At 41.9% G+C, this 16,612-nt stretch overlaps 1 protein-coding gene across 4 annotated transcripts in view; it reads right to left on the bottom strand.

The window, feature by feature from the left end:
* FGFR1 (fibroblast growth factor receptor 1) overlaps window positions 1–16,612 on the bottom strand; it is a 67,820-nt gene that overhangs the window by 40,676 nt on the left and 10,532 nt on the right. For 3 of the 4 annotated variants that reach the window (XM_018561945.1, XM_018561947.1, XM_018561946.1), the window contains exon 2: window positions 5,456–5,719. The exons of the other annotated variant lie outside the window; for it this stretch is intronic. In XM_018561945.1, coding sequence (XP_018417447.1) covers window positions 5,456–5,719 — 264 coding nt within the window. The remainder of the gene's footprint in view (window positions 1–5,455; window positions 5,720–16,612) is intronic. 4 annotated transcript variants of the gene reach the window in all.

Raw genomic sequence — 16,612 nt, 5'->3', positions numbered from 1 at the left:
CAAAAAAAAAAAAAAAAAAAAAGTGATAAAAGTAAAAAAAATATTAAAAAAAAAGTAAAAAAAGATATGTAAAAATTAAAAAAAAATTAAAAAAGATAAAAAAAAAACATTAAAACCAAACCCCGGCATCTGGTTGCCATTCTCCATTGGGGGGAAAAGTTGGTGGGCGCATTGAGGAACCTGACCTTGGGGCAGCAGACAGAGTAAATTCGGCCCAGAGCATTAAACACACATCTTGTGTTTCAAACATATTAGATTTGGGTTGGTAGCCACTTATTGGCCTTTGGCCTAGTATGTGACCAAATCAGTCCCTTTTAAAGAGACCCTACCACCAACTTAAAAATGTGCAGGTAAAAGCAGGGGGAAAAAAAAAGTGCTATTTTTTTTTATTGATTTACAATGGGCCTCTGAACTTGCTAGAAAATTTAATTCTGCAGGAAGTCAATTCCCTAGCACAGCCCCCTCTTTTCTTGCACATCATAGCTTTTTTGCTTTCCTGGAAACGCCCAATTACTTTGTGCTGACCCAGCTCTCCTCATCCCCTCCTAGTAACGTGGTTACGTAGCTGCCAAGAGTGGGAATACTATTAGGGGAATATTATAGGGTTCCACTTTAGTACTTTGGTGGTTTTTTTTGGTTCTTTTCGTAAATGAATTTTGCTTTACTGCATTTCCATGTTTTAATTATGCCGCATAAGGATTTATAAGAACTAAAATAGATTTTAGTATGATGAAATGGTATTACAAAGCCTGCTTAGATGAGGTCAACTGGCCTCATCATGAGGGTCTTTTCAAAAGGGTCAGATGTTGGATGTGCAGTTATAAGTCTCTCCTTGTAGGAGTAGTCCATCTGCTGCGTGCTCGGCAATGTTCACTGTCAAGTCAACTCTTGAGGAGATGGGCTATGAAGATTGCTCTATAGACGTAGGCACACATTCGGTACTTTGCTATGGAGCACAGGAATGGATCTTAAAAATCTCCCTATGCGAGGAGCGCATTTGCCTAAGGGAGGTGCTCATTATCTTGCTGAAGTGGTCAAAAACAGAAGCATACTCACAAGCAAGGGGGGGGGAATCCACTGCAATTATAGAGCCAATTATCATAGACTTGCCCTGGGAGAAGGGAGAAGTGAAGCACAGACATTGTGCAGTACTAGAATGCAGGAAGTAGTGGGCAATGTGGATTTTAATACAGGTTAATGTGAGGTCAGATCTCTATAAATCAGTCGTTCCAAGGAAACTCAACCTTCCCATCACTACACAGATGATCACAACATCATCACTAAGTACCTTAAGCCACTGACAAAGACGGGCGGGTTTGGGTGCTGAGAGGTTGGGCTATGAAGATCGCTCTATAGAGCAGACCTCATCTTAAAAACTCAAATTGAACTCTGCTGTATTATAGAACACAAGCCTACAAAAAGAAAAAAAAAAACAAACAACTAAATGTTGGTATTTTGGTAAACTGTATCCAATGTGGCAAACAAAACTAGATGGGAAAAAAAAGTAATTACACCAAAAGGACACATTAAGAGACACTTTCTAAAAAGAATTGTAGCCAAATGTCTTGTGAAGAACTCGCACAAACATATTCCAGCAACACATCTCCAACGTTCCTTTCACAATCACACCCTGCATGTGATAGCAGCAGGCCGAAGAGGTGACATTTCTAAACTCTGCTACAGCTGGCAGGCGCGTCATCTGTGATTTTTACTGTTCTGAACATAATTAGCTTCCATTCTTTGATCAACTGGTGAGGGATCAAACTAGCAGCAAGGTGGTGTCCTGCTGGGCCCTCCAAGACGAAGACTGGGAAAGTGCAAGACTGATATGCATTTCATTACAAGCGGAGTGGATAAGGGGCATTCAAAGTTTTTTTTTTTTTACACTTCTGTCTTTCATGTTGTTAATGTAAACAATTAATATTAAAAAGGTCTGTAAATTGATAGCAGGGGGTCAATCACGTAGTGTCATGCAGGGGACTACGCAACGTAGCCCATCATGCCCAAATGACTAAATTAAATGTAGACTTTTGCATAATGAAGTGGGCCAAGTACTTTAATCCTTTTTAATTTCCTTTATTGGATGTGGAGTCGTCATGAGGCAGCATAGGCCTGTGCCTACAGACAGCAGTAGAAAAAGGCCATACGACTATGCAAAGAAAAGGTTGGCTTTTCTTTGAATAGTTGTTGGCCATACATCATTTTCCCATGATCAGTAGAAATACGGCCATCTTGTATAAGCTTATTTAAACTGTCACACTATTGTAAACCAGATTAAGAACAGTCTAATAAGGAAACGGTTCTGTGTTGTAGGGGTTGATTCTACTGTAGCCCCCATCACCTTCTGTGATGTGGCTACTAGACATTTAGTGATTGACAGGGCTGTAGTCAGTCTGGCTGTAATTATAGTGGCAGTTATCTGGTTAATTCCAGATGTCTGGCATTGTGACTGTCATATTGTGGGACAGCCAATGAGAGGCACTGTAGTGTATGTACAGTACAGCAGCCAACCACTGGGTTTCTCTCAACCAGTGGTGCATGCTGGGATAGGGTACATATACTGGAGGGATTTGCCATGCGCTCAGGCCAGCCGGGACCAGCCATAGATTACGGCTGGGTGCTGTTCAGCCTGCCCCCTGGGCTAGGTCTAAGGCCTGGGGGTGGACAAAGGCTGATGTAAGGGAAAGGTTTCCCTGAGGCCTCCAACATGGAGGAGGCCTGTTTTGCTGTTAGAGAAAGAGAACTAGGACCAATGATGGCTCTTGAAGTATCCTGGAACCTGAGGACTTCAGGAGCATGGTCGGTGTCTTTCCTTTTTGAGAATCTCTACTCATCCTGCTTATCTGCTACTTCAGTTGCCATCCGCTGCCTCCCAAGTGGATCTACACTGATATGCCAACCAGGTCTTGCGAGTCTGGAGCTCTTGTCAGCTACCCTGGAAGTTTAGAATCCCCATATCCTCTCTCTCCCCCAAAAATTGTGTGCCTACAGGGCCCAATGATGGAAGTCCAATGCATCCTTTATAAGCCCTAACATATTACACAGTGCTGATGTATACATACAGACATGCATATATAAATAAATAAAACAGCAGCAGGTATGGCAGGTCCATATTTGGCTAGCATGCATTTAATTAGTCTCTATGGACAGAACCAATACGCTCACTGCTATAGTTGAAAGAAGCTTCAAAAAACACAAGTTATGGCCAGCCTATGGAACGCTGATTGGATGATGAAAACATTTGCTTGTTTTCTAAATTTTGGGGGGATTTTTATCAATGTGATTTTTTACTTAGGTCACAGTCACTATCGTGGCTCTTACTCTCCCACTTTTTCATTTAAATTACATTATGGGTAGCAGGGGTGAAATGCCATGTCTGAATCGTCTAGTTATTTTACAAATCGGCTTTGGGGCAGAGGCAGGAACTTCATTAGAGTCTTCGATCCAAGACAGGCCGCCAAAAAGGTATTTGGTTCCAGAGAATGATTTAGCCTGTCTGGCATCTACCAACCACAACTGTAGCAACAATTTTGAGCAAACTGGTCCTTCAGCAAAGCAGCAAATTAATATGAACAGATGACTGGGGAATAAAGGCAAAAAGGTAATTGACCACCACGTCCCCTGCTCCAGTGGTTGAAGTGACACTAAACTCGAGTTAATTCTTGAAAATGCATCCAAGTACCCCAACTATTAACAAAAATTGAGTTTATTTGGGTAGGTTATTGAGGTATCACTTGTCTGTAGATCCTCAAATCACCTTTGAATTCATGTCGACACTGTCCTTCCTGATGGAGCCTCCAGTCCCTGTCTGTGTTGTAAAGTAGCCACCACTCCAAGTTTACTCTGGTGATGGACTACAATCCTATGTGTAGTTTACTAGTTTGTATTGAGATTGTAGTCCATCACGGGACTGAGCTTGGGGGGGGTGACTACTTTACCACACACAGGGACCATGGGGAACAAACGTTGCCCCCCTCCAGAAGGAAGGACAGTGTCGGCACCAATTCAGAGATGATTGGAGGATCTACAGCCGAGTGATGCACAAATAAGATACATTGTTGTTAATAATTAAAAGGTATTTAAATGCATTTGTGAGGTTTAACTCTTGAGTTTATCACTGCTTTTTGAAAGATATTTGAAACCCAACGTTGAACTTCTATTATTATATGAAGAGGAACGTAATTATGTAGTTCTAACACTTCCTGCCCTAGGGTGACAACGATGTTCCTCTATAGATACAGTACATTGAGTAAGGCTCTGTTCACACCTAGGCGTATCGAATATGCGCGTTTGGTGACACGCGTTTTTACCGCGATTCGCGGTAAAAAAAACGCACGTTTCCGAGGGCTACTTGGCTGTATCCAAATGGAAACGCGAGACAAAAAGGCCGCAAAGAAGCTCATGTACCTTTTCAGGCGTAGGCCGTTTTGTAGCGCGTTCAGACGGGCTGAAATACGGCAAGGTGTGAACCATACCCATAGAAAACAATGGGATTTTAATGTTTAAACGTTTTGTAGAGCGTTCGTCGAGCGTTGAACGCGCTACTAAACGTTCAGGTGTGAACCAGGCCTTAGTGTTGTCAGCCTAGTAGGAGGAATTGCATTACTGGTGAAAATGACCAGGTGAACCTAAATGGGGGAAAAAAATCTTGAAAAAAGGGTAAAAAGAAAAACTAATGAAGCCACCAATGTAATAGACTGATTAGCCACAATTTATTCAAATATTTGTTCTTTGGTATTCAATTATCTAATCATGTCCAAAGCATCTGCACACAATTTGGTCTTCAAAGTAATCAGGAATTTTCTTTTCATATGACTGGATACAGCGTTTTACAAACCTGGTCAATTAAGACTGAGCATGCAATGAGCAAAAAAGCAGAAGCTGAAGTTATCGGAACTGAAAAGTTGCATGTCAAAACAATCTACATCCAGAGATAGACAATTGAACATTGTCTATACTTTACCTGTAAAATGCCAAGCTTGACACCACCCCTCCTGCCTCCTTATTGCTCAATGAAGCTGTATATCCCCAATAAAGAGGATTGGGTGGTAGGAAGGGTAAGGGTATGGGCCAAGCTCACCCATGACAGGTTGAGACCCACATATAAAAATCCAGTTGCCTTCATCTTTGGAGCTACTAACTGTTTTCATTATATTTTTTCATAAACTCTATGAGGATTTGTCTGACCCACCAGCCACAGCTCTAAAAGGGACAGCTGCAGCCCCGATGAATTTCCAGCCTGGGATCGTTAGAAGCCCCAGCCCTTCCATCTTGTATAAAGTTTTTTTTTTGTGTGCAATCCAATTTCAAAAGTTCTGCAGACCATTGCATATACCTGTAGTTACGGTCAGATCTTTTCTTTCTGTAAATAAACGTTAGGTTTAGAACAAGCTTTGCCTTCAAATAGAAACAGCATTGTAATGGTTTCACAATCAGGTGAACAGCAGCTACAAACCTGATATGTTAACTCTGAACAACACGGTATCAGATCCAGACGGGCCGCTAGTCACACAGGCATACAACCCAGAATCCTCCAGCCCTGCGTTGAGAATCTGGATCGCTTCCCCTGTTATGCGCGTGCGGTTAGTCTCCGAAAGCTGAACTCCGTTTTTCACCCAGCTGATGCTCTGAACATCCTCTCGAAGCCTGCACTGCAAAACTATGAGGTCTCCAGGGTGAGCCAAAAACGATTCCATTTCTGGTTTGGCTGCTTGGGCAACTAAGGGGGGAACAAAGAAATAAATCTGAATTAAAGAAAAAAAAAGGGAAGCCTTTATTTTTAAGTCTGGTGAACACAGGTGGTTCAAGCCAACGAGGCTTGGACTCAGGTAATAAAAAAAAAATGTATATTTTCATTCTCAGAATACTCATTGCACGTATGCAATCTTAACATAAAAATGTATGAATTTCCAGTTCTAAGAGATTTCCGATGACCCACAGTCAGGTTATCCTTTAAGTTATGTTCAATGAAAGATGGCCTGACCATAGTAGGTCCTACAGGTTTCTACCAGGCACTGTTTTCACTTTAAGCTTCTCAACTAGTAATGATTTTAGCAAGAATTGGTACTCTTCATTTTGGGTGGTGAAGGGCTTAAGAGTGATAAAAGGAGGCAGTTGTGTAAATATTTACCTCCATGCACTCGTTTCCCTAAGCCACCAATATAGATGGTAACAAGGAATGCTACCGTAATCAATCCCAATCCAGGTGCTCTGTCTACACAGATATCTCCAAGCAGATCAGATGGGGAATCTTTGGACATGTGGCACAGTAGAGTGGAATGGAACTATACATAAGTGCAAGGCATGGGACTATACAAATGTTGGAGGATGGGCACATACTGTGTCTACCTCTCTAACCCTTAAACCAAACTCGGGTTGAGATCTTCTAGAAACCACAATCTGAACATAGTCTATTCAATTAATAACTCAAGTTTCTTAAGATGACTTGAGATCCATGGGCATGATATAATGCCCTTAAAACAGTTGATCAAGGTCTTCTAATAGTCCCGTCATAACAAAAAAAAACTATGCAGGTGCTTCATGGGTGAAGAACAGGTTGAAAAGCCAAGCTTCAAAAGGGTTAGTGTTTATTAAATTAGCCGATGAGCAGATTTTTTTTATTATAGCAGTCTATCATAACAGTTGCCCATGGCCTACAGTATCCAAGAATATGTATACATCGTAGCAAAGCAATGTAAATATAAAAACAATCACAAATGATACACACACATCAGCATGACAAATTAACAAAATATTAATGCCAAAAATAACTTTTTTTTTATGATGGGATAGGGAACGGTTAAGACCCTAATGGGTATTATTTTCAGAGTGACCCATCAGAGAGATTTCCCATGACTTTCTGGCCCAAAAACACAACTGGAAGTAACATTTTCCCAAAGCGAGGGGCATCGTCCTATGTCCTGTTAGGCAGTTGTCACCAGAACGGATATCTGATTTCCCCTCACCTGCTGTTCCGGTGACAACTGTAACATTTTGAATTTACCCATCACTTTCTATACATCGGCTCCTTATAGTCACACATACACACGCTGTACATGGTTCTAGTAAAGTGATCCCCAAGCATTCAAAAATAACATTGTTTTCACTAGCTGGAAAAGGACCATCAAGACCTGCACTTTGAGATGGTCCCGAAGAAGAAAACCAGCTTTTTTCCTTGCCCTCTCCTTATCAATGTCAATAAAGATAAGGGGAGGGCCACTCCAGCCATGTAAACACTACGTTGGACACACAGGAAGAATAAGATGCATTATATTTGCCAGGCTTCTCCAATTAAACACATTATACAAGCAAACATCAGCTGACAAATGCTGCCTCTGACCTGTAGAGTACAGAGGTCTCTTCCTGAACCCTCTGAGGACACACCGTATAGGTTTACCAAACAAGGCCAGAGAAAATAAATACATGCACAGTATGACTTCCTTTCACGTCAGCCTTTTCCTTGCATTTGGCTTGCATTATAAATGTGGTACTTTTTATGCATTTCAATTTAAACCCTCTATTAAATGTTTCCAAAGCCATTTAAGTTGAGATTTTATTGAAAAGCACTATGGTAAATTAAAAAATGGAAATCGTATTTCAGTTTTAAAAAACTGAAATAGGCCATAAATGGAAATATAGTGATATGCGCGTCTCTGAGCAGAGGCATCAAAGAAACAGGAGCCCAGCAGCAATGCGTCCTTGGAATTTATTAGCTTGTGAATGATCGATGGAGATTTTTGATGAATTGAAACCACAAAATTAGATGAACAAACAAAACATATTGGAAAACTAAAACATTTAGATGAGTTTTAAAGGATTTGGATTTACTTCCCTCCCAATGGCCCAGAACTTGGTAAGTTTGAATTTATTTTTGGAGGAGAGAAAGTTAAAATCCCCACACACTAAAACACCTGAATATTCAAGTATTGTCCATCAAAGACCCAAAGTGTGCGTCCATCCTGTGTCAATCAATTTTAGCATGTATGATATACAAAATAATACAAAATATACTCCCAAGAGTATAAAAATGTGTTCATAAAAATATAAGGCATTCTCCATAGTTCTATGACCTACATGACTGGCTTTGATGGGTTTTAATATGACAATGGAAGACCATCCTGAATTGTAAGATCATGCTAATACTGCAAGTAGTGCCAGTGTCATGCATGGATCATTGATGAAATAAAGGGCAATGGCTCCCAATTTAGCTTCCAATTAATGGCTTCCATATAGTAAAAACTTGGGTTTCAGATAGTTAAAATTTTTCCAGTTATATCAAATTCTGAAAATATGTAAAAGTTTGAATTGGGAATCAAGCCATGTATAAAAAGGTTTCTAAAGGGAATGAAGCCATCATTCTTTTTATGAGAAAACCTATGACAAAAAGTGAAAGTTTATTAAAATAATTAAAGCCATCATTCTTTATATGAGTAACCCTATGACTATATATAAAAGTTTGTAAAGGGAATGAATCCATCATTCTTCATAGGAGTAATCTTGTGAAAATATGTGAAAGTTTGTAAACAGAACAAAGCTACCATTGTTTTTCTATGAGTAAACTTATTAAAGTTTGGCTCTGGGACGTGCTGATTGTGACCTTTGATCATGATTTTTATAAACCTCCCCCTAGCATAGGACGGAGTCCAGCAAGCTATCAATCAGTAGTACTAAGTGTTCTTTTAAGAGTGAGGCAAAGTGTAGTGGAGTGGTGACTAACACTGTGTAATGGAGAGTATAACTAAAATGTTACTGTCAACGGTGTCCTCAAAAGCAGGGGTGGGCAACCTCGGCAAACCAGATGTGGGGAAGGTACAAATCCCATCTAGCTTCTGGGAGTCATGCCTCTGGCTGTCCTGCCCCTGGCTCTGGGAGTCATGCCTCTGGCTGTCAGTTCCCTTTAAGCTACTAACAATGGAATAAAAGCTAAAAAACAAAAAAGGAGTCTTAGAAATGATTTTTCAAAGGTTTTTTTTTTACAGCCATGATCACATTGCTCACTTGCACAGTAATGCAGAGGACAAAACAGTTCAAAAGACCCATGACAACTATTTGGGGGCAGATTGGGATTTTGGGGCAAATAAAAACATTGTTCATACCTTCCAGCTTTCTGAGATGAGAATAATGAGCACAATGCATATAGGCAAAAGACGCTACCCTGCCATGCTCCCAATTATGCGGACCATTAAAAATTGATATGCCCAAAATGATTGCTTAGACTCAGAATTCTTTTTTTGTACCATTACTTTTCCTTTAAACTGGATTTTCAAACTATCAAACAAGATAATGAAGAGATAAGAAGAAGGATTTGGTGCAGAAGGCTTTTGGTAGGCAGAAATTTGCATTTTCATATCTATTTGTACATCGGACCAAAAAGGAGGGCAACCGAGGAGGAAAGAGGGAGCAAGGGACAGTTAGAATATTACTCTAAAAATAAAGCTGCATAATGCATAGATATAATCACAGAGTCCGGACAAACTGTTAAGGGCAGAAAACCCCTTAAAGGCATCCATAGAGGATGGTCTTTGATCTAGCACAGAGCATGCTAATTTCTCAGGGGCAAGAAAAGGAGGATTTTTCTGCGACTGTACAAGAGGGGAAAAAAAAAAAAAAAAAAAAATTTTTTCAACTTGAAAAAAAAAAAAAAAAAAAACTTTGTTCCATATTGTTCCTTTAACCCCAGGCCTTTCCATGCATGCAAATGAGCACAAAAGACAACACAAAGCAAAACTAGCTACTTAAAAGGAGCCATTACAACACATGAATAAAGACAAAACTCTTGAGAACCTTTGGAAATAAAATTATAATTGCAATTGTTAAAAATCTGCTGCCTGAGCGTCTTAAAAAACAAAAACAATGAGGAACAATGTATGAATCTTCTTGAAAGAAGCTTTAAAGAGGTAATACGTTGCTAAGCAAGGTAAGTACCCAATCTACCCTGTTTAGCATTTTAACAGCATGCTGTGCGACTACTCTTAAGAAGCCTCCAAGATGGACAGATGCAGCTTCTGTTCTCTCTGGAGGTTTATATGGCCATAAAGCATCAGACTAGAAAGAACGTGACCCTCTTACACCAATAATTGGGCCCAGTACAAGAAAGGCCCAGTACGGAAAGGTCAGACTGCCAAGGTGGCCGCGTTTAGTAAATAAAATTAAATGCCCGTGCTTCCGATATGATGTTCCGTGAGCGAACGCTTTCTTTCCAATTGCAAGTCTGCCGAGAACTGAGGCAAGTGGCCTTATTTATTCTGCCGTTCCTCCCCGTCTCACGGCGAGAGCTGCCGAAAACAAAATTAACTTAAGAGCTAAAATTTTAGCCCGGGGCGACGGCTTTGAATAATGATGCTCAGGTGGCAAGGTGGACATGGAAGAGGATTTAATTTCAGTCCTGCCCCTGGCTTGTTATATTAAATCGGAGAACAAAAACCTGTGAAAAATTCAATCATATGAAAAGATTGTATTATCGGGCACCAAGATTATGCCAGCTTCTGATAAAAAATGTTTGTATGGAGGGCTTGCTGACAGACTCAGACGCTGTCGCGTTTTACGGGAAGTCTGCACTTTCAAAACTAACCCCCCCCCCCTCCTTATTGCCTCCTCCAAAGTGAATTATTTTTAAGATTTAGCTCATTAGTTGGTTCAGCAAAAACAAAAATAAAACATCCTAGTATCTTGTCAGAATTGGCAGCTCAGGCGGCAATCATATGACCTATGGATACACTCATCGGAGAAGAGCAAAAAAAAAGGATAAATGGCCCCAATAGGAAGAATTGATTGATATATTGCCTGGAACCAATACACAGCTGTGCAGGAAATGATCCAGACGTAACCACCAAAAAAAAAAAATTTGGGAGGTCTGAAAATGTATCAACCAAGTGTAAATATTACCATACACAACAGCCTCTCAAATGTTTAAAATTCCAATACAAAAGTATATGTTAAAAGGTATCAAAAACATGGAAGATGGATGTTCAGTGGTTTCTCACCATAGAAATTGAATAACACACAGCCAATGCTGCCATTTTGTTTGCCATTAAGCAATAAAAGGAGACTGTCATGAGACAAACATCGGAGATGTCAATGTTCATCTCACCTTCTGAAAATGTTAGCCATCTGCTGATCCTCTTGTGTCAATAATCTGGAACATGTAGACCAAGGATAGGCAACTTCAGCACTCTAGCTGATGTGGAACTACCATTCCCAGGAGACATTGCAGGACTGAGACACTGGCATGTCTCCCCTCCCAGGGGCAGTGGCATGAGGAGATTTGCATTCACCACAGCTGGAGTGCTGAGGTTATCCACTGCTGGTGTAAGTCAAGGAGTCTGGTGTCCCTCTGACTTTCCCGATCTCTATACTTGTTTCGGAACCCAGAGACAGCAAGGCAACCACTGTCTTCAAAATTATGTTGGCAATGGCTGCTTTATTTTTTTTTTTTAACTTCTGGTTTTGTAGAACGAGCACTGAAACCTTTACAGGGGAGGTCACGGCCAGGGTTAGGTACAGATGAATCCAAAAAAGAAATGCAAGGTACACATGTGGAACGAGGTCTTATTGGTCAAACCAAAAAAAATGTAAGAAGCCAACTAATTACGAGGAGCTTTCATGAATGCCTTGGCTTCTTATTTGTTTTTTATTACCAATACAACATCTGTGATAACACTTTCCCAAATGAATACAAATTTCGATCAAACTCTTTCATAAGGGTTTGGGCACTTGTTCTTCCTCAACAAGGACCTTTTCTGTCCTCCTGGTAAAGACAAGCAGGCCATGAACACAGGGGCCTGTCCACCTTTTTCTGCAATGTTGGGAGTTTAGGCGATCAGACCTTTTTCTCATGTTTCTATCATGACAGGTTAACTAAACCCCACATTTAGTTCTACAGCAATGGATGAGAACAAAGCCTCATGTTAGGAATCTCTTCCTGCTCCATACTAAACAATATGCTGATCTTTTGTTGGCACAGCCCAAGTGGAAAGTTGATAACTAGTTGAAAAACAACTGCCCTCCAGCTAAGTTCTTGGTGGGAACACACCTCTGTAGAAACATGAACATCTGATCCATTGTGATTGTTTACTTGTTAGGTGATCTTCTATTAAGAGGACTTCCCAGGTATAGATAGAGAACTACCTAGGAATCGCCCCTGGAAATAACCCTATACAGCTTTACATTCCTGGGTCAGGATTAGTTTCTCCGAGGCTTCTACCATAATGGAAATTATACTTAGGTGTGTATATCCTTCCTGTACTACTAACAAAGTGATATTATGTGACAATGAGTTCCTATGCACTGCAAGAATGTAGCAACATTGTACAACACTGTAGGCAACTGTGCACTCTATCAAGTATTCTGGCATAAAACCAGCATATGACTCATTCACATCTGCTTTTGATAAATGCATATTAAATCTTGGTGCCATCTACTGACCAGGTCCATGTTCACCTTCATGGTATATGTGGCTTGTGCAAAGATGCAGTGGAGCCATTATATACATCCCAACACACGTCTCCCCGAAAAATACTTGGCATCGACATGCATGCATTCACCCATGAGCATTAGCCTTGTTTAATATGCCAACTAATGGACCAGAGGTAGGCAACCTTGGCAACTCACAGGGCCAGATGTCCATTCTGGGTGCCTGTAGGCATAAATGGAAATCTGTTTAACCTTAACTGCTGCGGGACCCATTGGGTTTTTACATATGCATACATATACCCTGGTGCTGTTTAAGGCTGCCCTAAATGACTGTCCGCATCAGACAGCCATTTTACAGGGCAGCCTTATGCAGCGCGCGGGTCCTTCTGCATTTGCGGAAGCCGCCGATTCCTGTAGGCGCTGGTCTTGAAGCAGGAGGGTGCATTTTGTGGAGAATGCACCCTCCCTGCTAATGCCAGGGTTGGATCTTGACACAAGCGGGAATTAGGCACAGTAGGTACCTGTACAGCGCCCGTCTACTTTGCCTCTGTACTTTGCCTAATGGTAAATCTGGCCCTGGCAACCCAGCTGTGGTAAAACAAAAAATCCCATAATGCCTCTTTGAGTCATACCTGTGGCTGTAAGTCATGCAATGCCTCATGGGATTTCTACCACAGCTGGAGTGGAAAGGTTGCCTACCCTTGCTGTAGCATTTGCATTGCAAATATTACCAAGGCTTTAAGCAGCCTCCTTGGAGCTAAAACAAAAGCACCCCCCCCCCCTCCTATAACTAAAATCTAATAAATGAAAGGGGCGGGCCAGGGACAGTCAGGCTGGGAAGGGAAGAGAGAGATGATGCTGGACATCCCTCAGCCAGGAAATGAGGTTGGCTCTATCCGACTTGCTGCAGCCTCTAATGCACATTCTGAGAAGCGGTGAAATCAAAAGAAAGCAAGTCAGTCCAGGAGAGGAGCCAGTACAACTGTTCAAGACGGAAGGGATGGCCGGGGCTCAGCTTAAACAGGTCACATGTTCATGCTTAAGCTCCTGTGGGCCAAACGCTTTCAGCTCTGGCATCTAGTAAATGGCATGCATGAGGAATGCACGCCAACGACCGGTTTGACAACTGTGCAGGGCAGCATGAAAAAAATCCCATATAAATTGTGTTGTACTGTACACCATCCCTGTATGCGATAGTGACATTCCTGAACTGCAACACACTTCACTTTATGAGCTCCTAAATCACAGCAGCTGATTAAGCAGAGCATTTCTGTCTCACTAACCACCATGATACGTAATTAACATCACAGAACAAGAGAGTCTTCAACCATTAACCTCTCTCAGTCTGATAATGTTTAACTCCGCTCTTCAAAGGAAAAAAGGTAAAGAGTACCAAGTTCCTCTGTATACAACACACAGGTCTATTTATAAGTTTACGCAAGATTCCCACATTGTTCTAACTGGATTTAGCCTGAAAAATGTGAAAACCCTGGGTGAAAGTGGTGTGAATCTTGTGCGAAATAGACCCCACTGTGTATGTAAAAATATAGTATGTGGATCCAACTTAGAACAATTAAAAGCAGAGGTGTCAGTCTTGCAACCGCAATGCAAAATAATGTTGCAAGATAAGATTCAGTTACTGTCCCAGGACTAAGGTATGTCCTGGGTGTGAGAGAACTTGGTGTGGAAGGAACGGCACACTGTCATTTCAAATGAGGGTTGGGTGTGCGGTGCCACTATGTAGGGACTATTCCCCTGATAAGACCTCATCTGTGATGTCACATGAGCATAAGTCAGAAGGATAAAGTCCCACACAGGGGCGTCTCTACACTTTTGGCCACCTGAGGTCAGCTCCAGCTATGTCAAGGGTCCTGCCCAGCTCACTGCTGTCAGTGGTTGCCCAGCTTCTGGCAACCAGTGACGTCAGTAAGCTCAAGCTGGGCAGAATTCCAGCCAGAGCATCAAAGGTTGCCAAGTGCTCTTGACAACTTGGGACGCTCTGGCTGGAAAGCAGGGCAGCAGGTGAACCAATTAAATGCCACCTGAGGCAACCATCTTAGGCTGCCTCATTATGGGGACCGCCCTGGTCTTATGTATACCACCATGAAATCTTAACCATAGCAGATAATGTGCAATTTGGGGCAGGCGTGAGGTGCTGCATGGGCCCATTTATAACATAGGATTGTGCTAAAGGCTTGTGTTACGTTAATTAAGTGCACAACCCAATGCGGCGCATGCTAGATGTGCTGGTGCATTGTGTAGCCATTCATTCTGAATAGCACCGCAATGCAACTTCTGGCGGCCGTGCATGCACTTTTTTTTTCTGGAGCATGGCAATGCAACACATGCAATCATACAATAGACGTCAGCAGGGATTCCTCCTTCCATGCCATTTAGCATGGATAGGGAAATGGATGGAATCGGTAGGGTGTACAGCCAGCTTTGGTGGAGCAAAATTGTAAACTTTGTAAATAACATTCATTACCCATCTTGTTCCCTAATAAGCCTGTGAATTGTGCAGTGAAAGTGCTTCAAACTGTGATAATTACCTTGGTTGAAGGCATGTCTACATATCTAGAGGCGTTCCCAGATTATCTGCACAGCATTCCATGCGTGTACAATTCACAGAGGACAAAAAGCAACCCCGTCTCATCAAAGGAATTAGGTCTACAATTGCAGTTATCTGCACACGGTATAGATGTATATCTATCAGAGCACATGGGGCCTGCTCCCCAGGAGAGAGACTTCTGCTTCCCAGGAGAGAGACTTCTCCAGAAAGACAGACCCAGAGAGACTTAAACGGAGGAGCTACATGACTGGGGGGGAGGAATAGTCCCTGGACAAGGGGTTGAAAAAGAAATAAAATGGGAATTAGCTGTTACCCGATTGGACTTTGGGGTCAGGTGTCCAGGAGAAGTCGCATGGGTTGGAACTCCAAGGGCTGAGGGGCGTTCTTTCTGGAAAGCAGGTTGTCCCACCTGCCCTCCCTGAATGTTGCCGTTTTTCCGCTGCTTGCAAGGTTCTTTGTAAGTCACGGCAGCTTGGCGGGTTAGGGGATCTTTGGGGTGGTCTGAGAAATCAGTCAATTACACAAATTGGGGGTTGAGGCCATCAGCTGGTATGGGCGCTTCCTCTGTTGGTGTCAGTATTTGTAGGGAGGCCTTCCCCCTTGGAACTAGGGAGCAGTAACTGTACTCAAGCTGGTTGGGCTGCGGCTGGGGACATGGGAGCAGTTTTTAGGAGAGGCCTTATTCGGGCTGTTGGGCACCCAAAGACCCCTTCTCAGATCAAGTCGTTAGGGGTATTTATTTGTATATGATTTGGTTTATTACTTTGGCTATTGTTAAATTTGGTTTGTTTAATAAAAGGGCTGCTGGGGCCGTTAAAATCCATGTCGCGCAGTCTGTGTGTTTATTGGGGCTTTATCGACGAATCCATCAGTCATGTCTAATAGCAGCAGTTCAACGAGCGTTGCCTCTATGGCTTATTGTGGTGGCAGAAATTCATTGATTGCAACAACGTATTGAATAATATAAAGTCTAGAAGAAAAAAAAGACCCAAGGCATCCTGGAAGCTTGCATCTTTAATTTCTTAAGTTAGCCAATAAAGAGGATCACTTAAACTCCAAACTTTCTGCATTAATCAATGGGCAACGTGGTCCAGTACTCTACTACAGCTACACAACAACAACAACAACAACAACAACAACAACATATCCTGCAACGCCACGCTCCTTCCCATCCCTGCTTGAGGCTTTTGTGTGAGATGTGGCTGGGTTCTCCGAGGTGGGAAATAGGATTGCCTTTGACATTAAATCCTTCCTACCTCCTCCCACTGACCTCCTAACAAAGTAGCAGAAAACAAGATGAAATCCCAGAGCTACGTTAACCTTTCATTCCCAGTGGGGCAAACAGTCAACCCAATATGTAAAAAGCGGCTCGGCACTTCCGCCACCTTCCTTTCTAAAGTGTTAAAAAAATCAGAATTTACGGCTTACACTCCCTACGCAGGGCAGAAAACTATAGGATGTTCCTTGGTTACAAAAATATACACCTTGGGAATTTAGAATGTATAAGAATACATTGAAAACTATGATGGCATGCAAAAAGTGACCGCAACCTGATTTCAGATGTGTAGCATAGAATGCGAAACGTTCGGATCGTTTGCGCGAGTTACACTGCATACTGATCTTTGCCTTGCT

This window comes from Nanorana parkeri, unplaced genomic scaffold (assembly GCF_000935625.1).
Source record: "Nanorana parkeri isolate BGI_ZX_2015 unplaced genomic scaffold, ASM93562v1 scaffold551, whole genome shotgun sequence".
In the NCBI taxonomy this organism is placed as follows: domain Eukaryota; kingdom Metazoa; phylum Chordata; class Amphibia; order Anura; family Dicroglossidae; genus Nanorana; species Nanorana parkeri.
Note: the sequence above shows the minus strand (reverse complement) of the source record. Positions and strands in the feature narration are given on the sequence as shown.